General features: G+C 37.3%; 1 protein-coding gene across 2 annotated transcripts in view; it reads right to left on the bottom strand.

Annotated features, from left to right (window-relative positions):
• HOOK3 (hook microtubule tethering protein 3) overlaps nucleotides 1-24,859 on the bottom strand; it is a 94,664-nt gene that overhangs the window by 36,141 nt on the left and 33,664 nt on the right. For both annotated transcript variants that reach the window (XM_079779427.1, XM_079779428.1), the window contains exons 10-13: nucleotides 13,563-13,703; nucleotides 11,807-12,008; nucleotides 3,560-3,670; nucleotides 2,782-2,869 (exon numbers count right to left, since the gene is read on the bottom strand). In XM_079779427.1, the coding sequence (XP_079635553.1) occupies nucleotides 2,782-2,869; nucleotides 3,560-3,670; nucleotides 11,807-12,008; nucleotides 13,563-13,703 (542 nt within the window). The remainder of the gene's footprint in view (nucleotides 1-2,781; nucleotides 2,870-3,559; nucleotides 3,671-11,806; nucleotides 12,009-13,562; nucleotides 13,704-24,859) is intronic.

Here is a 24,859-nt window from a genome sequence, read left to right as displayed (position 1 = left end):
GGATGATAGTTGTTCTGTATTTTAGTTGTAAGTTTGATGTGGTAGTGGGATGGGGCAAGTACAGGCATTTACCTATGCCCCCATCTTGGTTCTTCCTAATTTTTTAAAAATATATTTTTATTGATTTGGGAGAGGAAGGGAGAGATAGAAACATCAATGCTGAGAGAGAATCATTGATCGGCTGCCTCCTGCACCCCCTTACTGGGGATCGAGCCCACAACCCGGGCATGTGCCCTTGACCAGAATCGAACCCGGGACCCCTCAGTCCCCAGGCCGATACTCTATCTACCAAGCCAAACCAGCCAGGGCATGTTTTAACTTTTTGAAGGACCACCAAATTCTTCCACAGTGGCTGCCCTTACTAATTTTACATTAATCAGCCACACAAGAGGTTTCCAATTTCTCCCCACCCTCCCCAACAATTGTTAGTTTCCTTTTTTTCCTTTTGGTTACAGCCAACCAAATGTTTGCAAAGTGGTATCTCATTGTGATTTTGATTTGCATATCTCTAATAACTACTGATCTTGAACATCTCTTCATGTACTTATTGGATATCTGTATATCTTTGGATAAATGCCTATTCAGTACCTATGCCCCTTTGTTAACAGGGCTTTTTTTTTATTGTTATTGAGTTGTAAAAGTTCTTTATATATTCTGTATGTCAATCACTTAGTAGATGTATGATTTGCAAATATTTTCTTCCATTTTGTGGGTTGACTTTTCACTCTGTTATAATGTCCTCTGATACACAAAAGTTTTTAATTTTGATGAAGCCCCATTTATCTATTATTTCTTTTGATGCCTGTGTTTCTTGGTATCAATTTCAAGGAATCACGGCAAAATCCAATGTCATGACGATTTTCCTCTACATTTTCTTCTAAAGGTTTTATAGTTTTGGTCCTTACATTTAGGTCTTTGACTCATTTTGAGTTCAATTTTGTATATGGTGTAAGGGTCCAACTTCATGCTTTTGGTCGTGGATATCCAGTTTTTCCAGCACAATTTGTTGAGAAGATTTTCCTTTGCTCCATTGAATGGTCTTGACACTTATTGAAAATCAATTGACCACATATGTGAGGATTTATTTCTGGGCACTCTTTTCTGTTCCATTGGTCTATATATGTGTGTCTTTATGTCTGTAGCACGCTGTTTTGATTACTAACTTAATACTACGTTTTGAAATCAAGAAGTCGTGAGTCTCACAACTTTTTCTTTTATTCAAGATTGTTTTGGCTATTCAGGATTCCTTGAGACTCCATATGAACTTTAGGGTGGGTTTTTCTATTTCTGAAAAAAATGCTGTTGGTATTTTAATAAGGATTGCACTGAATCTGTAGACTGCTACTGGCAGTATTATCATCTTAACAATATAAAGTCTTAAATGATTTCCTGTGATAAGAGCACTTTTCTCTTTAGATAAAAGTCCCTTAAACCCTGGCCAGGTGGCTCAGTTGGTTGGAGTGTTGTCCCATACACTGAAAGGTTGTGGGTTTGATTCCTGGTCAGGGCACATAATCTAGGTTGTGGGTTCTATTTCCTGTTGGGGTGGATATGGGAGGCATCCAATTGACATTTCTCTCTCCCATTGATCTCTCTCTCTCTCTCTCCCCTTCCCTTCTTCTCTCTCTAAAATAAATAGGCATATCCTCAGGTGAGGATTTAAAAAAAAAAAGTCCCTTAAAATTGATATCAACTCCACATATCAGATGAAAAACAAACCACTGAATTAGAGTTTGATACACACACACACACACACACACACACACACACACACACACACACACGAGGCCTGGTGCATGAAATTCGTGCACTGGGTGGAGGGGTGTCCCTCAGCCCAGCCTGCACCCTCTCCAATGTCGGACATCCCTCTCACAATCCGGGAGTGCTCCCAACTGCTCGCCTGCCTGCTAGCCTGATCACCCCTTAACCACTCCCCTGCCAGCCTGATAGAGGCCTAACTGCTCCCTTGCCAGCCTAATCGCCCCCAACTGCCCTCCCCTGCCGGCCCGGTTGCCCCAACTGCCCTCCCCTGCAGGCCTGGCCCCCACAACTGCCTTCCCCTGCCGGCCTGGTCACCCCTAACTGCCCTCCCCTGCTGTTCCGGTCACCCCTAACTGCCCTCCCCTGCCAGCCTGATCGCCCACAACTACCCTCCCCTGATGGCCATATTTGACCACATGGGGCGGCCATTTGTGCAAGGGCGTGAGGGTCAATTTGCATACTACCTCTTTATTATATAAGATATTTTGTTAATCCTCATCCAAGGATATCTTTTTCTATTGGTATTTAGAGTGTGCAAGGGAGGGGGAGAGGCAGAGAGAAAAAAACATTGATGTGAGAGAGACACATTGATTGGTTGTGCCCTTCACCCCAAACCCCTCAATCAGTTGGCTAACGCTCCAACCACTGCGCCAAACTGGCTAGGGTAAATTTGATATATTTTTAAAGAGGTTATGAGGACCTTTCCAGAATAAGACTTTCTAGATTTATTATTAACAGAGATGATTTAACACATGTTTATACTTTTGACCTAATAAAATCAAATATTTAAATATAATTAAAATATGAAGTAGGCAAGTAAATTTGACCCCATAACTATAGGCTTTTTGTCACAATATCTGGGTAACAGTTTAAAATCTGTACAATTTTTCATTTCAATTGGCCTCTTCACCAATTTTTCATTTTCATCTATTGGTCCTATCATCTTAAATGAATCTAGTATTTATACTGATACTGTGTTAGAAATAAGTAATCTTGCTTGGGCTACTGGAATGGTTTTACCTTGAGTTGTGAGCTGCCCTTCTTGAGCCTGTACACAACGAAGCTCTTCAATGGTTTCCTTCAGAGAATCCCTTTCTGTTCTTAACCTCTGGAGAGATTAAAAATAAGGAAAGTTAGCGGAGGTTTTATGAGTTTATTCATTAGTGGTCTTTGCCTTCCCTAATAAAATGATAAACAGTAGGGAACATGGATGTTTTGATCTTCTATGAAAGCATCACGGAAGGTAAAAGATTACAATAATTTTTTCTCACTTAACAGTACTGAATATCTACAATGTGCAAGGCAATATGCTATCCACAGTTAAACATAAAAAACACAACTGTCTACACCATCCTTAACAATAAGTACCTGATAATGTATATAACATTCTTTTCACTAAACACACAAAAAAATCAAACAAAGAATTTAAATAATCAAAATCATGATAGAGAAAATATTTTTAAAGGATTCAAAAAAGCTAGATAACAACCAAAAGAAGTGTGTCTTCTATAATAATCATACACAAAACAAAAATTCTACATAAATTTACAAAAAGGCATGAGCAAAACAATATAAAACATATTAGAATATAAATATATATAAAATTAGAAGTAAAAACAATCTTTTAATCTTTTATTTTATATCTATTTCTGAAATATACATGTGAATCTTAAGTTTAAATTTAAAAATAAATAGCATCTCAAAATTTTAAACTTATAAATAGAAGGAATAACAACAAAGCATGAATATCTGTTTTAATATTAGTGCTAAAACCGAAGTCCCTAATATATATACTCACATCCTTTTCTTTTTGAAGACTATCAACTTTTTCTTTTAGCCGCTTATATTCAAAATCTAATTTATCTGCTTTCTTCGATTCTTCAGATAATCTATTCTGCAGTTCTACTACCTGATACAGAAAGATACCATTAATTTTTATAATCTCAAACATTAGAAATTATCACTATTTTCTTCTACAAAAATCCCTACCCCACAAATATATTTTTAAAAAATGTGTATGATACAGCAGCCTAACTGAATGGAGAGAACTAGCAACAAAAATCTTCGACTGAGTTCTGGAATCTAAAGCCAGGGTGGGGAATGTCAGGCCCACCGGCCTCATAAGGCCTGTGAAATCACTTGGTCAGACCCTGCCAAGGCAACCGCAGGTTGGACTCGAAATGCAATAAATCTAGGAGCTTTTTTCATAGCAACATAAATTTATATTAAGTGAATTATATTAAGCAAATGATGTTATACATATCCAAATAGCCCTTGGCAGAAAAAAGGTTCCCTAACCCTGATCTAGAGTAACAATGTTCAAAATGATGAAACACATGGAACTGCTATTTCTTGTAATACAGATAACTGTATAGTCTAAAATCCTTTTAACATAAAGCCAAAGAAATGCTAAAGGGGGGCGGGGGGGAATCCAACTGTGTAGGCAAGTTTACAAGAAAGTAAGCCCTCACTTGCTGAAACAGGAGTGGGAATTACATGTAGAAGCCAAGAGGTACAAATGACCAAAACCAGGAATCCAGAGCTTTGAATTTAATGGGAGACAGATGGTTGTTAAACCACCTTGGACCCAAAAGGATGAATCAGTAAATAGGTGGGTGAGGAAAAAAATCCATCAGCTGGGAACGTCAATAGGGCAACTTGCCTTTCTTAAAGTGAATGCTCTGAGTTTGAAAAAGTATAACTTGAAAATATGCAATACATTCTTATACATGGATTTGTGTTTAAAAATGTTGCCAAATGCCTTGTCTGGCAAATCTTAAATCAATCAATTAATTTAAAATAGTCCTGTTTGGTAAATGTGGAAAATCTGACATAAGCAATACCCACACTGTCTGGAGGAATACTGCCTCAAACCAGGCCCTTCGGTATTCCCCAAGATAAAGATGAGCCACACTAAAGAACAAAGATCTAAAAGCAATAAGCCACTACCAACAATACAGCAGAAAAACATTAATAATAATTACAACAACAACAAAATGGTAGAATAAGTCCTCCAAGGATTTTAGATTGTAATTATCAGATATAAAGTACTAGATTTAATACTTTAAAGATAAAGAAGGAAATCTAAATTATGAAAGGAATAAGAGACCATTAAAAATGATCAGGCTGGTTTGAAAGTGCATCTAAAGACAATTTGTAGAAAGAAAAATATTATCAATGAAAAAGTATATTAAGCTTCAGATGGGAAACAGAATTTGTGTTTTATACAATTTCTCTACAGTATTTCTAGGCATAGATACCTTTTTATTTACTTTATAATTCATTGTTAACACTAAATCTGATGTCCTCCATTAGTTCTGAAAAATGTTTAGCCATTCTTTCCTTCAAATAATGTCTTTCTACAATTCTTATTCTCTACTTTGGACTCTAATTAGATCATTTCTCCTTTTAATTTCACACCTTTTCATCTCATTTATAATTTCCTTTATTTACATTTATTTATCAGTTCACACTCAAGCTCATTAAATCTTTAAACCTTGTTATATGTTAAAAATGTCATAAATAAAATGTGGGAGGAAAGTGTATCCACCAAAAAAACCTGCCACGGCTGTTCTACTAAAACTTCTCCAACTTATTTTATTAAGCTAGTACAATTCTGATGTGAAAATGAGATACAGAAAGTGTTAAATAGAAAAGTTCAAGTGAATCATTGAGGCAAAATATTCTAAGTAAAATTAACAAAGCAAATCTAGCAATGTGAAATCAACAAATAAATCCACAGTGACCAAATTTAAGTTTATCTCAGAAATGCAAAGATGGCTTAAGCATAAAAAAATCCAGTAATATAATTTGTCACATTAATAGAGAGGAGAAGCACCATAGGAGTCTCTCAGGAAAAGTTGATTAAATTCAATATCCATGTAGGACAGACACCCTGAGCAAATTAGAAATGGAGTAGAATTCCTTTATCCTAGTAAAAGGTGGCTACAGAAAACTATAGCAATACGTATACTGGCAAAACGTTTAAAGCATGCTGTATAAAATCAACAAAAATGGTTGTCTACTAGTACTGCTTTTATTTAAAATAGTATTGAAGGTCAGACATGCTGATTAAGAAGAAAAAGAGAGTATAGAGTAGAAAGAAAGAAAGCCGCTTTTATTTTATATCACTTTTGGCAAAAGATACAGCTGACAATACTAGAAGTAATATGAAAATTTGGTGAGGTTGTAAAATCAGTGTACAAAAATCAATTTCAACCAGATAAATGAGCAGCAAGCTGAAAATGGTAAACTTTCTTAAAAACCAAGTACAAGAAACTAAGATGGCGGCATGGGTAAACACCTATACTGCTGCCTCGCACAACAATTTGAAAACTGCAACTGGAAGACAGAGCAGACATCATCCAGAACCACGGGAAAGCTGGCTGAGTGGAAATTCTACAACTAGAAGGAAAAAGAAAAGGACACTGAGACCCAGAGGAGCTGTGGAGGACAGGTGTGGAGACCCGCGCGCGCGAAAAGGGCGGGCAGCTGAATACGCGGCTGGCTGACTCGCAGCGCTCGGAGACTCGCGGCACTCAGAGATGGCGGACGGCAAGCACGCAGCTAGCTTCTTTGTTCGGGGGGGAAACAAAACCTCCCGACTGCACTGAAATCCAGTTCTGGGTGAGACTTTGAGTACCCAGACTCATTCAGTGAGAGTTATATTAAGCAAATGATGTTATACATATCCAAATGGCCCTTGGCAGAAAAAAGGTTCCCTAACCCTGATCTAGAGTAACAATGTTCAAAATGATGAAACACATGGAACTGCTATTTCTTTCACCACTCACCTGGTGAAAGAAATAGACTTAAAAGTCCAGGAAGCGCACAGAACCCCATACTGAACTGTCTGGCAGTGGGCGAAAATCAGGGCAGCCTTCTCTCAGAGGTGCGTGCAGCCATTGCTGCGGGACACTGAGACACAGGGGCCTTGTAGGGCGGGGCTGCCGGGAAACCAAGGCTGTCTGCTCCGCCCTGAGACTCCGCCCCATCCAAGCTGAGCACAAAAGCTCTCCCAGTGGAGACACAGCTGACCCTCACAGCCTAATGGCCTGGAGGTCAACTCCCCCCAGTAATACTAACAACAATCTAGGCTTAACTGCAACAAGACTGCACACACAGCCCACAAAAGGGTGCACCAAGAGTGTCCACCTCAGGAAACTGGGGAGGCTGAGCCACTGGGCCCTGCTAGGACACCTAGCACACAAAGTCACTCCATCAACTCAGGGAAGCAGCCAAAATGCGGAGACAAAGAGGCAGGTCACAAATGAAGGAAATGGAGGAAAGTAAATGACTGGATATAGAGTTCAAAACCACGGTTATTAGGTTTTTCAAGAATTTCCTAGAAAAGGACAATAAATTTAACGAGACCCTCGAGGATATGAAAAAGAATCAACTAGAAATTAAGCATACACTGACTGAAATAAAAGATATTATACAGAGACCTAAAAGCAGACTAGAGGATTGCAAGAACCAAGTCAAAGATTTGAAATACAAAGAAGCAAAAAACACTCAACCGGAAAAGCAAAAAGAAAAAAGAATCCAAAAAGTTGAAGATAGTGTAAGAAGCCTCTGGGACAACTTCAAGGGTACCAACATCAGAATTATGGGGGTCCCAGAAGAAGAGAGAGAGCAAGATACTGAAAACCTATTTGAAGAAATAGTGACAGAAAACTTCCCCCACCTGGTGAAAGAAATAGACTTAAAAGTCCAGGAAGCGCACAGAACCCCAAACAAAAGGAATCCAAAGAGGACCACACCAAGACACATCATAATTAAAATGCCAAGAGCAAAAGACAAAGAGAGAATATTAAAAGCAGCAAGAGAAAAACAGTTAGTTACCTACAAGGGAGCACCCATACGATTGTCAGCTGATTTCTCAACAGAAACTATGCAGGCCAGACGGGAATAGCAAGAAATATTTAAAGTGATGAATAGCAAGAACCTACAACCAAGATTACTCTACCCAGCAAAGCTATCATTCAGAATTGAAGGTCAGATAAAGAGCTTCATAGACAAGAAAAAACTAAAGGAGTTCATCACCACCAAACCAGGATTATATTAAATGCTGAAAGGTATTCTTGAAGAAGAGGAAGAAGAAAAAGATAAAGATAAAAATTATGAACAACAAATACGTATCTATCAACAAGTGAATCTAAAAACCAAGGGAATAAAAAATCTGATGAACAGTATTAACTGGTGAATATAATAGAATCAGGGGCATAGAAAGGGAGTGGACTGATAATTCTCAGGGGGAAAAGGGGAGTGTGGGGTGCGGGAAGAGACTGGACAAAAAGCATACACCTATGGCAGTGATGGTGAACCTATGACACGCGTGTCAGCATTGACACGTGTAGCCATTTTTGATGACATGCGGCCGCTGAGGCGGCCGCATGCCGAGGATGAAACATTTGCGAAATAATGTTTTTTCCTCAAAGTGACACACTACCCGAGTTATGCTCAGTTTTTTGGCGAAGTTTGACACACCAAGCTCAAAAGGTTGCCCATCACTGACCTATGGGATGAGGACAGTGGTGGGGAGGTAAGGGCAGAGGGTGGGGTAGGAACCTGGTGGAGGGGAGCTATGGGGGGAAAAAAGAGGAACAATTGTAATAATCTGAACAATAAAGATTTATTTTAAAAAAAATAAAAATAAAGACCAAGTACATGAAATACCAAAAGTAAATTTAACAAAATATGTGCATCATATTTAGAAGTATAAAACTTAATGGAAAGATATTATATTCACTGATAGGAATATTATTAATTTTTTTTTATATTTTATTGATTTTTTACAGAGAGGAAGAGAGAGGGATAGAGAGTTAGAAACATCGATGAGAGAGAAACATCGATCAGCTGCCTCCTGCACACCCCCCACTGGGGATGCGCCCGCAACCAAGGTACATGCCCTTGACCGGAATCGAACCCGGGACCCTTGAGTCCGCAGGCTGATGCTCTATCCACTGAGCCAAACCGGTTTCGGCTGATAGGAATATTATTATCATAAAGATTTCATTTATCTTCTACATTAATCAACAGAATCAATGTATTTCCAATTCCCAAAAGTTGTGGGTATAGAGCAGGGGTCCTCAAACTTTTTAAACAGGGGGCCAGTTCACTGTCCCTCAGACAGTTGGTGGACCAGACTATAGTTTAAAAAAAACTATGAACAAATTCCTATGCACACTGCACATATCTTATTTTGAAGTAAAAAAACAAAACGGCAAAAACACCTGCATGTGGCCCGCGGGCCGTAGTTTGACGATGCCTGGTATAGAGGGAAAGAAAAGTTCTAAGAATAGACAATTTTGAAAAAGAGCAAGGTGCTGTAATACCAAATATCAAAGCTACTAAAAATCTATAGATAATAAGACCGTGAGGTACTGGTGTAAGAATAGACAAATAGACCAATAAAGTAGAAGAGAGTGCCCAGAAACAAACCCACATGTAACGTGGAAATTTAGGTATATGGTAAGTTAGGCTTGTAGGCCACTGTGGAAGAAACTATTATTAAGTGCTGCTAGGTTGACTGCTTGTTCAGACAAAGTATCCCTAACCTTTCACCCTACACAAAAATGTGGCTTAAAGACATAAATGTGCAAAACAAACTTTAAATCTTTGTTAAGAAAATAGAGATTAGTCTTACATCCTTTTGTAGGAAGTGATTTCTTAAACAAGGCATAACAAATATTTATCATAAAGGAAAAGATACTTAAAATTCATTATATTAAAATTAACAATCTTAAAAAATGTAAAAAGGATAGGTCACAGGTTGGTAGGAAATATTACATGTATAAAAAGATTAATATCAAGAACATATAAAGAATTTTCAGTAATCAATAAGAAAATAATCCAATTTTTAGAATGATTTGAAGATAAAAATAGGCAATTCACAAAAGAAATGTGATCAGTAAATATATATTTGTAATTAGGGTAATGCAAAACAAAGTACAAGTATAAAGAGACCACTTCATATCTATCCAATTGTCAAAATTTGAAGTTTGATAGTATTGTTAGTGATGATGTGGAGGGGAAAAAAATCATGCAAACTTCTTGCTGATAATACAATCACTTTGGAGAATAATTGGGAAGTATCTAGTTAAATGAACATATTCTATGGAAGAAATTCCATACAGTTGTAAAACTTTCACATATATAAAAAAGAGGTAATGTTCAATACTATTTATTCACAGTGGCATTTCTTGTAATCCTACCTAATAAAAGAGTAATATGCAAATTGACCGCACCTTTGCTATGTCTAAGCCATGCCCACCAGCCAATCAGGGCGAGTATACAAATGAACCCAACCAAGATGGCGGTTAATTTGCATATCAAGACAGCGGAGGAAGAAGCCAAGCGCTGCAGAAGGGAGCAAAGCTGCAGGAAGCAAGCAGGCAGGGTCGGCAGAGAAGGGAGGCAAGCAGGCGGGGCTGGGGAGAGCGCAGCAGGAAGCCCTATTGCAGGAATCTTCCTGCAAGGGGCTACTAGTATAAAATAAAAAGTTGAAACGTTCTATCTGTCCTTCAACAGGAAAATGGATAAATAATGGTATACTCATTTAATAAGGCACTATATAGCAGTACAAATGAATGGGAGAAAGCTATATACCTATCAACATAAACAAATCTCACAAACATACTACTGAGCAAAAGTAAATTATAGTAGAGTTCTTTCACTTTATAAATTATACAGGGTTGGAGCAAAAGTAGGTTTACAGTTGTTTGTATGAAAAATAATACAATAATCTATAATAATAAAAGCGTAATATGCTAATTAGACTGGACATCCTTCCAGATGACCTTTCAGATGAAGCCGGGGCTGCGAGGGAAGCCTGGGTCCTGGGTCCTGGGTTCCTGCTGGCGGCCAGAGGGAAGCCTGGGTCCCGGGTGCCTGTCGGCGGCCAGAGGGAAGCCCGGGTCCTGGGTACCTGCTGGCGGCCGAAGGGAAGCCTGGGTCCCGGGTGCCGGAGGGAAGCCGGTGCCTGCAGCCAGGGGAAGGAAGGCCTACTCTTGCATTAATTTCGTGCATCGGGCCTCTAGTTAATAAATAATACAAGAATAAACTGCCTCACATACTCACAACTGTAAACCTACTTTTGCCCTGTTTAGCCTTAAAACGTGTCAAAATGCTATAAATTTTATCTACATACATATAAATAAATATACATATGCAGCAAAAGAATAGAGCAGCAGTGCCCTGGCCAGTGTTGCTCAATAGTTAGCACGTTCCCTGAGCACTGAAGGTTCTGGGGTTCAATCCCCAATCAAGGGCACATACCTGGGTTTTAGGTTTGATCCCCAGCCCCGGTTGGGGCTTGCTAGAGGCAACTAATCGATGTGTGATGTTTCCCTCTGTCTCTCTCCCCCTCCCTCCCTCCCTTAAAAATCAATGGAAAAAATGTCCTCGGGTGAGGATTAACCAAAACAAAGACTAGAGCAGTGATTTTCAACTGGTGTGCCGCAACACCCTGGTGTGCCCCAAGAATTTTTAAAACATGCCATACCTGACTATGTAGTACGGGGCACTGACTTTTTCCCCCTTAGAATGTCAAATAAAAAACTGACAACAGCCAACACAACAATAACCGTCCGGTGTAAATGAATCAAAATTATACCTTTTTTTGGGTCAGATCAGCAAAAAATATATTTTTTGGTGTGCCGCAGAATTTTAACAATTACTTTATGCGTGTCACGAGATGCAAAAGGTTGAAAAATCGCTGGAATAGAGAGATGCATAGGAAGGAAACCACAAACAGCACAGTGTTTAGTATAATGAGGGGAAGAGCATATTTTATTTTTTAAGCATGGACACAATGTATTCTTTTTTACTTTTGCCTATTTAAGTATTATATAATAAATTTAGAAATGAAGAGCAATAAAAGGATCTGCTAGAGAGACCAGTCAATAAGCTCTGGAGAAGAACTAAGTCTTACAGGTAAAAATCAGAACACCATAAAAGCAAGTCAGTAGATTTTTGATAAGCCAGGGTTCTAACGGAGAACCTGCTTGAAAATGTCATCAGGAAACTGTTACGATTCTTTTACCTGTCTCTTATAGGTCTCAAGTTGACTTCGAGCTGCATTGGCTTTTCTTAACTCTTCCTCTAGACTGACAGTGTTCTGCATATACATAGTATTCTTCTCTTCTAAGAGTTTAACCTGCCGTCTCAAATCACCCAGGTCTTCTAGCTTCTTTTTATATGATTCCACTTGGCCCTCTAGTTTAGACACTTTATCAGAAGAATGTCTAGAATAAGATGGGAAATCAGAAACATATTCACAGTTATATAGCTGTTTTAGATAGTGCTAAAACAAGAGGGATTGTGAGATAATAACACATTTTAATCAAATTATAAGACCAAAGATAATTCCAGGTTAATTTTTTTGCTCAGGTTAAAAAATATAACTAAATTACAGCAAAAATTATAATGACAAAAGTTACATAATTTAAGGAAAGCAAGTCTATATGTAGCAGATTGTAGAAGGGTTGGAGTTGTAGCCAGAAGACACACATGCAAGTGGTAGAAAAAGCAAAATAAATTGTGTAGTGTCCAAATGATTTGGCAATTAGAACAGCTGTTTCAGTGGAGTAGTTGGGGCAGGTGGGAGCAAATTTTAGGGGAGTAAGGAGAGAACATAAATTTTATCCTGTATAATCTAAATTTGTTCTGGAGGGAAGGAGAGAGTAGTAAGTCTCTCCCTTTTTCTAAGATAAGAGAGACCTAAATGTACATATGCTAAGGAGGAAGATTCAAATGTGAAGAGAAATGGTAATCATGTAACACAGTCCCTGTGTAAGCAAGAAGCATTGAGACCTGGAGCACTGAAGAAGAAATTAGCACTGTACAGGAGGAAGAATAACAAGTCTATCTTCCAGAAGCAGAAAAGATTAGTGGGAATGCAGGGAATTCAGGAGGTGCAGGAGATATAGGACATGGAGAGTTCCACAGTTCATGGCCTCTTTCCTCCATGCAGCAGGAGACATGTCATCCACTGAGCCTAAGACATGAGAGAGGTGGGGTGCGATAGGCATGCAGGTGGGAAGAGTTATGAAAATATGTCCTACCTAGGAGAGAAATGGGAGACAGAGCCATCTACTGATGAGCAGCAGAATGGTGGGCCAGTGGTAAGAAACCAGTGAAGAGTAAGCTTATTAATTTGTAGTAGGACAAAACTATATCACTATGTGAATTTCTCTATTTGTCCTCAGTATTCAGAGCAAAAGTGTAAACTATAGATGGTTAGAATGATCCATCAGAGGATAGATTATACAAGAATGGCAACGGTGGAAAAATGAAGTGATAGGGAGTGAGGTGCCTAGTGAGCAAATAGTTGAGGTGAAGATAAAAAGGTCCATCAAGGAGATGAAGCCTTGTGAGATATGACAGTATTTGAGAAAAAGGAACACCAAGTGACTGCAGGACTCAAAATTAAAGAAAAGGAGTAGTAATAAGAAAAGCTCCAGAGATATACAAGTATAAAGTAATGGTCAGAGATTAATTTCTATTGACAAACATTTATATAGCACTTATTTGCCAGGCTGCTCCAAGTGTTTACAAATATAAACTCACCTAACTCCACATATAAATCTGAGGTATGTGTGTGTATTATTTTCATGTTACAGATGAGAAAATGGTTACATGGAAGTTAAATAAATGATGGCACTGAGATCTAAATCCAGGTGGCCCGCCTCTTAAACATCCTACTATGCCCAGAGATCCTAGAGCTTGTAACATTGGTGGAAGAACTGTTCTGGGTGATGACAGGTCTGGCACTGTACAAAGATGGGAAGATTGTTTACCTAAGAACATCTATTTCATCTTTTAGAGACTGAGCATCATCTGCCAAAGTGGTTAGTTCATCATTCTGTTGCCGAAGTTCAGAGATTTCCTTTTCTAACTCTTCACAGCGTATTCGATAATCATCTTTGGCTGCTTCTAGTCTGTAACCAAAACAAAATAAACCAAGAGAGTACTATTTACTGTCTAATAATTCTCCTCAGTAAACAGAAATAAAAAGCATGAGAATAAACTCTTCCTGAATTTGTCTCCTACTTTTGTGACCATGAACTATAATTCTAAGTTTTCATTATCCTAAAAAATGGATTCCAATATTCCGAAGCTAGTGAAAAGATAAAAACTAATTACCATTCCTTTATTTAAAAATTTAGACATCAAGTAATGCTTTTCAAAATATAGAAGATATAATTTATTTAAATTTTTATTTTTAATTATAAAATTTATATTCTTGGTTGAAAATTTACAGAATACAGAAAAGCAAAAAAGATAAAAATCATGTATTATCCTAAATAGACAACTACTATTAACACTTTTAGAGTACATCATCCAGTCTGATTTCTACTCAGGTCTTTTTATCTCCCAAAATGTGGATAATACTGTTTTTACTTCTTAATTTGTTTTACTTAATATAAATCCTTCATTTAGATTTATAAGATTCTTTGTCTCTAATGTCACAAATATTTATCACTGATAATATTTACTTTTAATAATCTTTATGTATTTAATGTACTGAAATTCTTAGTTGGTTTTTATGTAATTCAATTGATAAATCTTATACTATATAATTTCTACTTTTAGTATATGATTAGAAAGGTTTTTGTCATTTTAATCCTATATAGTCTGTTAGTATTTATACAGTTTCATTTTTAACATTAAAATTCTCAATTTCCCTGGAATTCATTTTGGAATATGATGTAATATAAGAATCTAACTTTTCCTTCCACAATATTTAACAACTGTCCCCAAACCATTTAACAAATAACTTAACCTTTCTCTATTGATTAGAAAAATACCACCTTTATCGTGTTATAGACTTTTTACATACACATGGGTTTCTGGATCTTCATTTGTGTTATTGGTTTGTCTGTAACTTGCTGCGCCAGTACCAAGCTATTTTACATAGTATAGGTTTATAACGTATTTCAACATTGAATATGGGAAGTACTCCCTCATTAAACTTCATTCCCAAATGTTCTGGTAATCTCTTGCTCATTAACACTTCTACATAAAATTCAAATTGGAATCAAGTTCAAATTATGTTAACAATTTAACAGAAAATGACATTTTTACAAAAGTCCATGAAAAACATGTAAAATGTGTTATCTCTCTCCATATATTAAAATAGTATTAATGTATAATTTACAAGTTTTTGTCTTATGAGTCCCTAATATTACAGTAGTCCCCACTTATCCATGGTGGATACATTCCAAGACCCTGAAACTGTGACTAGTGCCAAAACCTACACAGACTATGTTATTTCCTATGCATACATACCTTTTCACTTAAAGAAAACACTTTCAGCTTTTCTTTGGCATATCCCAATTGCCAGCATCACTACTGTTGCATTTTGGGGCCATTATTAAGTAAAATAAGGGTTACCTGAACACAAGCACTGCAATATTGCGACAGCTGATCTGATAACTGAGATGCCTACTAAGTGAGTAATGGGTGGGTAGTGTACTAGTACACAGGGTGGATACACTGAACAAAGGTATGATTCATGTCCCAGGTAGCATCCTACTACTCAGAATAGTGTGTAATTTAAAAGTGATTAATTACTGATTTCTGGAATTTTCCATTTAACGTTTTTAGACTGCTGCTGACCGTGGGTAACTGAAACTGCAGAAAGTGAAACTGTGGATAAGAGGGGACTATTGTACTTTAAAAAAAATTTTAAGTACTTATTATATAGAAGTTTTTCCTAATGATATCAACTAGTGATTGCTAGAAAAGCTTATGATCAATGCAAACTTTTTACAGTTACTTCTCCCTGTTAAATGTCTATTGGTTTTAAGAACTTATCAGTTGATTCTCTTATCTGTTCTAAGTAGACAAACATAAAACCTTGGTTTGGCTTTCCAATATTTTCATTTCACTTCTTTCTCTTATTTCTTTCTCTAGAAAATAACAGCTAAATCTTACATAGCATCTATGTGCCAGGCAATATTCTCAGTACTTTACATATATTAACTCATTTAATATTCCTTTAAAATTCTAGAAGGTAGATAATACTATTAGACCATCTTATAGTAGACAGGTATGCCCAAGTTTACACAGCTTATAAATGGCAAAGCCAACATTTTTTAAATGTCTAGACAAAAGTCAAATAAATTAATATTCATCCTATTATATTGGACTATAAAGAATAACAAAAAATACTAAGATATACTGTATTGATAAAACATTTAAATTATTAAAATACTTGAAAACATAATATTGTAGTATGTATTCTGAAACTGTTTCCTTTAAAATGAAAATGTAAGGCAATTCCAAATACCACTTTCCCAAAACCATACTTTAAAACCTGGCCACAATTTGAGATTTCTGTCCAAGATGGCGGCACAGAAAGACACTGAACACACCCCCTCCCATAAACCCATTGAATTTACAACTACAGAGCAATTCCCCCTGAAGAACGGAGGGCAAGTGAACAGCTTCTGCACAGCAAGAGAAAGAGGAAGAGAGAGAACACAGAAATGGGTAGAGAAACTCAGATATGGTGTGTGGGAACCCCATTCCCAATGCACCACCTGCAGGAGGGAGGGATCATCGACTCTCCTGCCCTGGGGCATAGCAAAAAAAGAGTGGTTTAAAGGGCACCTAGATTATAACAGAAGAAAATCAATTTATCAACCATAGAGCATTAGCCAACAGAAGGGAAGCTGTGGAAACTCTCTTCCGCTGTTGGAAATACGGAGAACGCCAGCTGTTGTGCTCCCCTTCCACTTTAATCGCACGGTGGGAGCATGGTCCCGTATTCTAGCCAGTTTGCCGAGGCTGTCCAAGGGTGCACCAGGCCCTGGGCCCACACCAGCTCCTTGGCTTGCCCCCAGGACTCCTCTTGGCCTCAGCCCTCTCCAACTACAGCTCCAACTGACCGGCCAAGGAAGCCCCAGTGTGGCTGGCCCTCAGAACTTCCTGTGGTCGATGCCTGCCTCAACTGTAGCTCCATTCAGCCTGGACAAGGTGGCCCCAGTGCAGCTTTACCCCAGGACTACCCACGACTTCAATCTTAGCTGGCTCCACCTCCAGCCACTGCTAGCCACTATGGCAGCCATGGTTAATTCTCAGCAGCCCGCTCTAACTCCAGCTGGCTTACCAAAGGCACCCAGCATACAGAATTTACAAAAAGGAAGCTCCTATTCAAGGCCACTGCTTCAATACCAGGAGGGGATGCTGTTTTGCCTAATCCACAGAAACAAACACAGAGAGACAGCCAGAATGAGGAGACACAAAAATATGTTCCAAATGAAAGAACAGGATAAACCCCATAAAAAGAACTAAATGAACTGGAGACAAGCAACCAATAAGATAAAGAGTTCAAAACACTGGTTATAAGGGTGTCAATGAACTTGGGAGAAGAATAGACAAGCTCAGTAAGAACTTCAACAAAAAGATAGGAAATATAAAAAGAACAATCAGAACTCAATACAAAAACTGCAATAAAAAATACACTATAAGGAATTGACATCAGATTAGCTGATGTAGAAGAACAAGTCAGGGAGATGAAAAACACAGTCATGGAAATCACCCAATTAGAACAGCAAAAAAGAAAAAAGGAAGGAAGGTAGTTTAAGGGCCAACATCAAGCATACCAACATCCAAATCATAGGTTCTCAGAAGGAGAAGAGAAAGGGACAAAAAACCTATTTCAAGACATAATGTCTGAAAACTTCACCGACGTGGTTAAGTAAACAGACATCCAAGTCCAGGAAGCACAGAGAGCCCCAAACAAGATGAACCCACAGAAGCCCATACCAAGGCATATCATAATAAAAATGCTGAAAGTTCAAGTTAAAAGAGAATCCTAAAAGCAGTGGGAGAAAAGAAGCTAGTTATATACAAGAGATTCCCCAAGAGACTATGAGCTGATTTTTTTTTTAAAATATGTTTTTATTGATTTCAGAGAGGAAGGGAGAGGGAGAGAGATAGAAACATCAATGATGAGAGAGAATCACTGACTGGCTGCTCCCCGCACCCCCCGCACTGGGGACCAAGCCCGCAACCCGGGCATGTGCCCTTGACCAGAATAGAACCTGGGACCCCTCAGTCCACAGGCCGACGCTCTACCCACCGAGCCAAACCAGCTAGGGCTATGAGCTGATTTTTTAACAGAAGCTTTGCAGACCAGAAAGGAATGGCACAATGTATTCAATGTGACAGAAGAGAAAAAGCCTATAGGCAAGAATACACTCAGCAAAGTTATCATTCAGAATTGAAGAGATTAAAGAGTTTCCCAGACAAGCAAAAGCTAAAGGAATTCATCACCACTAGACCAGCATTGAAAGGAATGTTAAAGGGACTTTAAGAGGAAAAGGCCAAAACTAAAAGTAAGAAAACATAGGGAAAAATAATTTTTACTAATAAAGGCAAACATTTAATAAATATAGTAAATCAATCCAATTATTAAGCTAGTAAAAAGGTTAAAGGACAACAGTAGTAAGAGCATGTGTAAATACAATAATAAACTAAGGAACTCAAACATGTACAAGATGTAAAATATTATGTCAAAACATAAATGTGGGGCACTGGCTGGTATAGTTCACTGGTTAGAGTGCCAGCCCATGCACTAAAGGATTGCGGGTTTGATTCCCGGTCAAGGGCATGTACCTGGGTTGTGGGTTTGACCCCCAGCCCCTGTTGGGGTGTGTGCGGGAGGCAACCAATCGGTGCCTCACATCAATGTTTCTCTCCCTCCCTGCTTTCCACTCTCTCTACAAAATCAATGGAGAAAATGCCCTGGAGTGAGGATTAACAAAAATAAAACGAAACATAATTGTGGGGATGTGAGTAAAAAATGTAATGCTTTTGGAATGTGTTTGAACCTAAGGAAGCATCAACTTAAAATAGACTACTATAAACATAGCTTATATATTGTATATGAATCTTAGGGTAACCACAAACCAAAACCCTATAATAGATACACACACACACACAAAAATAATGAAGAAAAAGAAACCCAAATAAATCACTAACGAAAGTCATCAATGTACAAGAGGAGGAGAACAAGAAAGGAATAGAGAACTACAAAGAAATCAGAAAATAATAAAATGACAATAAGTATATACATTCATAATTACTTTAAATGTAAATGTACTAAATGCTTCAATCAAAAGACAAAGTGGCTAAGAGATAAAACAAAAACAAGATCGGTGGATATTTTGCCAATAAGAGACTCACTTCAGATTGAAAGACACACAGAGACTGCAAATGAAGGGATGGAAAAGATATTCCATGTAAATGGAAACAAAAAGAAAGCTAGCATAGCAATACTTGTATCAAATAAAGTAGACTATAAAACAAAGACTGTAACAATAGACAAAAAGCATTGCATAATGATAAAGGGACCAATCCAAGAGGATATAACTTCTAAATAACAATGCAACCAATGTAGGAGTGTCTAAATATCTAAAGCAATTATTAATGGACATAAAGGGAGAAATTGGTAGTACTACAATCATAATAGCGGACTTTAACGTAGCGCATCAGTAGGTAGGTCAGCCAGACAAAAAATCAACAAGGAAACAGTGGCCTTAAATGACACCTTGAACCAGAAAGACTTAATAAACAGCAAAATACACTTTTTCCCCCCCTCGGGTGCACATGGACCATTTTCCAAGATAGACCACATATTAGGCCACAAAACTACTCTCAGCAAAAACTATTAGAACCAAAACTATTTGACAAGACTGAAACCATACAAAGCATCTTCTTTGATCAATGATACTAAGAGTTGGTTCTTTGAAAAGATAAACAAAATTGATAAACCTTTAGCCAGACTTATTAAGAAAGAGAGGGCCCAAATAAATAAAATCATATAAATGAAAGAGAAGTGACAACCAATACCACAGGAATACAAAGAATTATAAGAGGATACTATGAACAATTATATTCCAACAAATTTGACAACATAGAAGAAATGGATAAATTTCTAGACCCATATAATCTTCTAAGACTAAATCAGAAACAGAAAACCCAAACAGAGCAATTATACTAGAAATGAAATTGAATCAGTAATCAAAACTCCCAACAAACAGAAGACCAGGGTCAGACAACCTCACAGGTGAATTCTACCAAGCATTCAAAGAAGAATCAATACTTATCCTTCTTAACTATTCAAAAAAAATTGATTGAAAAAGAGGAAAAGCTCCTTAACTAATTCTACAAGGCTAGCACTACACTGATACAAAAATGAGACAAAGACACTACACACACACACACACACACACACACACACACACACACACAGAAACACACAAAATTACAGGCTAATATCCCTAAAGAACACAGATGCAAAAATCTTCAACTAAAATATTAGCAAAACGAATTCAACAATACATAAAAAAGATCATATAGCATGGCCAAGTGGGATTTATTGCAGGGATGCAAGTATGGTTCAATATCCACAAACCAACCCAGGTGGTATACCACATAAACACAATGAAGGATAAAAATCAGATTATTGATAGATGCAGTAAAAGCATTTGATGAAATTCAACATCCAATTATAATAAAAACTCAATAAAGTGGGTAGAAAAAGAACATACCTCAACATACTAAAGGTCATATATGACAAACCCATAGCTAACATCACACTCAACAATGAAAAGCAAAAAGCTTCTTCTCTAAGACCAGGAACAAGACAAAGATGCCCACTCTCACCACTCTTATTTAATGGGGTATTGGAGTCCTAGCCACAGCAAGCAGACAAAAAAGATAAATAAAGCTATACAAATTGGAAAGGAAGAAGTAAAATTGGCACTATTTGCAGATGACATACTATATATAGAAAACCATAACCAAAAACTATTAGAACTAATAAATGAATTCAGTCAAGTTGCAGGATACAAAGTTAATATTCAGAAATCTGTTGCATTTCTATGCACCAATAACAAACTATCTGAAAGAGAAAACAAAACAAAATAAAACAATCACATTTACAATTGCATCAAAAAATACCTAGGAATCAATTTAACCAAGGTTGTAAAAAACCTGTACTGTGAAAACTACAAGATGAAAACTGATCAAAGAAATTAAAGACACAAATAAATGGAAGGATAAACAGTGCTCATGGATCAGAAGAATTATTATTGTGAAAATGTCCATACTACCAAGAGCAATCTACAGATTCAATGCAATCCCTATAAAAATACTAATGTCATTTTTCTCAGAACTGAAACAAACAACCCTAAAATTTATATGGAATCACAAAAGACTCTGAATAGTCAAAGAAATGTTGAGAGAGAAAAAAATTGGAGGTACCACACTCCCTGATTTCAAACTATCCTACAAAGTTATATTAACCAAAACAGTATGGTAATTGCACAAAAAATAGTCACATTAATTGCCCTAGCCAGTTTGGCTCAGTGGCTAGAGCGTCAACCTACGGGCTGAAGGGTCCCAGGTTCGATTCCGGTCAAGGGCATGTACCTTGGTTGCGGGCACATCCCCAGTAGGGGGTGTGCAGGAGGCAGCTGATCGATGTTTCTCTCTCATCAATGTTTCTGACTCTCTCTCCCTCTCCCTTCCTCTCTGTAAAAAAGTCAATAAAATATATTTTTAAAAAAAATAGTCACATTAATCAATGGAACAGAATAGAAAATCCAGAAATAAATCCACACTTATATGGTCAATTAATCTATGACAAAGAAGGCAAGAATATACAATGGGGAGAAGACATTTTCTTTAATAAATTTTTTTGGGAAAACAGTTACATGCAAAAAATGAAACTAGACCACTTTCTCACACTATATAAAAAATAATCTAAAAATGGATGAAAGACTTAACTGTAAGATCTAAAACCATAAAACTCCTAGAAGAAAACATGCAGTAGACTCTTTGACATTGGTCTTAGCAATATTTTTTGGATATGTTTCCTTGGCCAAGGTAACAAAAGCAAAAATAAACAAATGAGAGTAGATAAACGAAAAAGTTTTTACACAGTGAAGGAAACTATCCACAAGATGAAAAGGTAACCTAGCGAATGGAAAAAGATATCTGTAGCCCTGGCCAGTTTGGCTCAGTGGTTGGAGCATCGGCCTGCGGACTGAAGGGTCCCAGGTTCGATTCCAGTCAGGGGCATGTATCTTGGTTGCAGGCACATCCCCAGTAGGGGGTGTGCAAGAGGCAGCTGATCAATGTTTCTCTCTCATCGATGTTTCTAATTCTCTATCCCTCTCCCTTCCTCTCTGTAAAAAATCAATAAAATACATTAAAAAAAAGAAGATATTTGTAAATTATATAGTTGTTAAGGGGTTAATAACCAAAATATACAATTAAATAATTTTAACCCAACATAAGAAAAAAATAACAATCCAATTAAAAGATGGGCAGAGAGCCTGAATAGACACTTCTCTAAAGATACACAGATGGCCAACAGATACATGAAAATATGCTCAACATCACTAATTAATTATCAGGGAAATGCAAATCAAAACCACAATGAGATATCACCTCACATTGTCAGAATGGCTGTTGTCAAAAAAATACCATAGCCGAAACCGGTTTGGCTCAGTGGATAGAGCGTCAGCCTGCGGACTGAAGGGTCCCAGGTTCGATTCTGGTCAAGGGCATGTGTCTTGGTTGTGGGCACATCCCCAGTGGGAGTGTGCAGGAGGCAGCTGATTGATGTTTCTCTCTCATCGATGTTTCTAACTTTCTATCCCTCTCCCTTCCTCTCTGTAAAAAAATCAATAAAATATATTTTTAAAAAAATACCAAAAACATAGAACAAGTGTGGAGAAAAAGGAATCGTCAAGCACTGCTGATGGGATCATAAACTATGAAAACGTGTGGAGGTTCCTCAAAAAATTAAAAATAGAATTACCATATTACTCAGCAATTCCACTCCTAGGTATTTATCCAAAGAAAACAAAAACAATAATTTGAAATTATATATGCACCCCTATGTTCGCTGCAGCATTGTTTACAACAACCAAGTAGGGAAGCCACTGAAGTATCTTTTGAAAGATGAATAGATAAAGAAGATGTGGTGTGTATATATACACACAACGGAATAGTACTTAGCCATAAAAGGTAATGAAATCTTGTCGTTTGGGACATAAATGGACCTAAAGTATTATGTTAACTGAATTACGTTGGAGAGAGAAGACAAGTACTATTTGATTTCACCTATTTATGAAATCTTTAAAAAGAAGCAAACAAAGGAACAGAACAAAGTAGAAACAAACTCATAAAGAAAACAAACTAATGGTTGCCAGAGGGGAGGAGGTGGGGGAATGGACTGAAAGGGGAAGAGGATTAAGAATGACCAATTTCCAGTTATAAAATAAGGCGAAGGGATGTAAGGTACAGTATAGGTAATAGTCAGTAATATTATAATTATTACATACAGTAACACATGGTTACTAGACTTACTGTGATGATCACTTTGTAAGGGATATAAATGTTGAGTCGCTATGTTGTACACCTGAAACTAATATAATATTGTATATCAACTATAATTTTTAAAAAACTAGCCACAATTTAGAAACAAAAAGGTAAAAATCATATTTAGATTTTACTATCCACCAATTCTTAGAAAGTCAAGATGCAAATGAAGGATTCTCAAAGTTTTTGGTCTCAGAATCCCTTCATAGAGTTAAAATTTCTGAGATTCAAAAGAACTTTTGTTTACATAGGTTTTATCTATCGATATATAATCAACCCATTATACTAATACAGGCAAGATAGTTTATTTAAAATAACTATATTTCCCAAAACAAAAAATACAGTGATAAAAGTGGCAATGTTTTGCATTTTTGTGAATGAAATAATCTGGTTTAATGAAAGAGCTGGTTTATCACAGCTGTTTCTTCATTCATCTGTTGTTTCGGTTTTCAGGCTGAAGTATATTGAGGAAATGTAGCTTTCCACAGATGTGTAGCTGGAAAAGAGAGAGCTCTAAGATTCCAAGAGGGTCTCAGTGAACCTGCAGGTGCCCTCAGACCACACTTTGAACTGCTGATGTAAACATAGGGGATGGATTGTTTCTATAGTTTCTGAGAAGACTAAAGTTTTTAATTTTCTCCTGTTAAGGCAAAAAGAAAATAAAAATCCAGAAACATTTCATTGAGAAATAATAAAGGATAGGTTATCATACCAAGTTAGTTGATAAAGTAAAAATATAATTGATATTTAATTTCTCTTACTATTTTAACACTGGAAATCTACCTCTAGGTAAGAAACAGGTCATAACATATTTATAATAAATTATAGTATTTTAAAAAATATATTTTTATTGATTTTAGAGAGGAAGGGAGAGAGAGAGAGAAACATCAATGATGAGAAAGAATCATTGATTGGCTGCCTCCTGCACGTCCCACACTGGAGATGGAGCCCGCAACCCAGGCATGTGCCCTTGGCCAGAATCGAACCTGGGACCCTTCAGTCTGCAGGCTGAGGCTCTATACACTGAGCCAAATCGGCTAGGGCTAAATTATAGTATTTTTATCATACTGCTCAGCCCTTCAATTTTGCGGTTCTGTTCTGTGTTGCAGGACACCAAGTTTTTCCTTTTCTTCTTTCCTCTTTCACTATCCAAGTGTTATCGGTCCCTTCCTTATTCCTTTCGATCTTTTCCTCTCCCAGGTGTGTTTAGAAGACTGTCCCTTTAAATCAGTTTGTCCTTTAAGTAAATCTGTCTCTAGCAATCATGTACTTGGCATTTGTATTGTGTCTCTTTAAACTGAGTACTCAAAAGAGTACCAATCTCTTTAAATTCAGTTCAAGTATCTTTTTATGGCATCAGGCCCATTAAGAAGATGCATTGCCCTGGTGCCCTGGCCAGTGTGGCTCAGTTTGTTGAGCACTGTCCAGTGCACCAAAAGGTTGCTGGTTCGATTCCTGGTCTGGGCACATGTCAGGGATGCAGACTCAATCCCTGGTGGGGGGCGTGCAGGAGGCAACAAATTGATGTTCCGCTCTCACATCAATGTTTCTTTCTCTCCCTTCCTCCCTCTCTAAAAATCTACCTCTCTATCTATATATATAAAAACAGAAGAAGATGCACTTACTTTGAAATTTGTTCCCTGAAGTTTGTGGTCTAATCTCCATTTTTGTTTTAAAAATGATTTCAGAT

Source organism: Cnephaeus nilssonii, assembly GCF_951640355.1.
Source record: "Cnephaeus nilssonii genome assembly, chromosome: 8".
NCBI lineage: Eukaryota > Metazoa > Chordata > Mammalia > Chiroptera > Vespertilionidae > Cnephaeus > Cnephaeus nilssonii.
The sequence above is the reverse complement of the archived record's forward strand: the minus strand, read 5'-3'. Positions and strand labels throughout refer to the sequence as shown.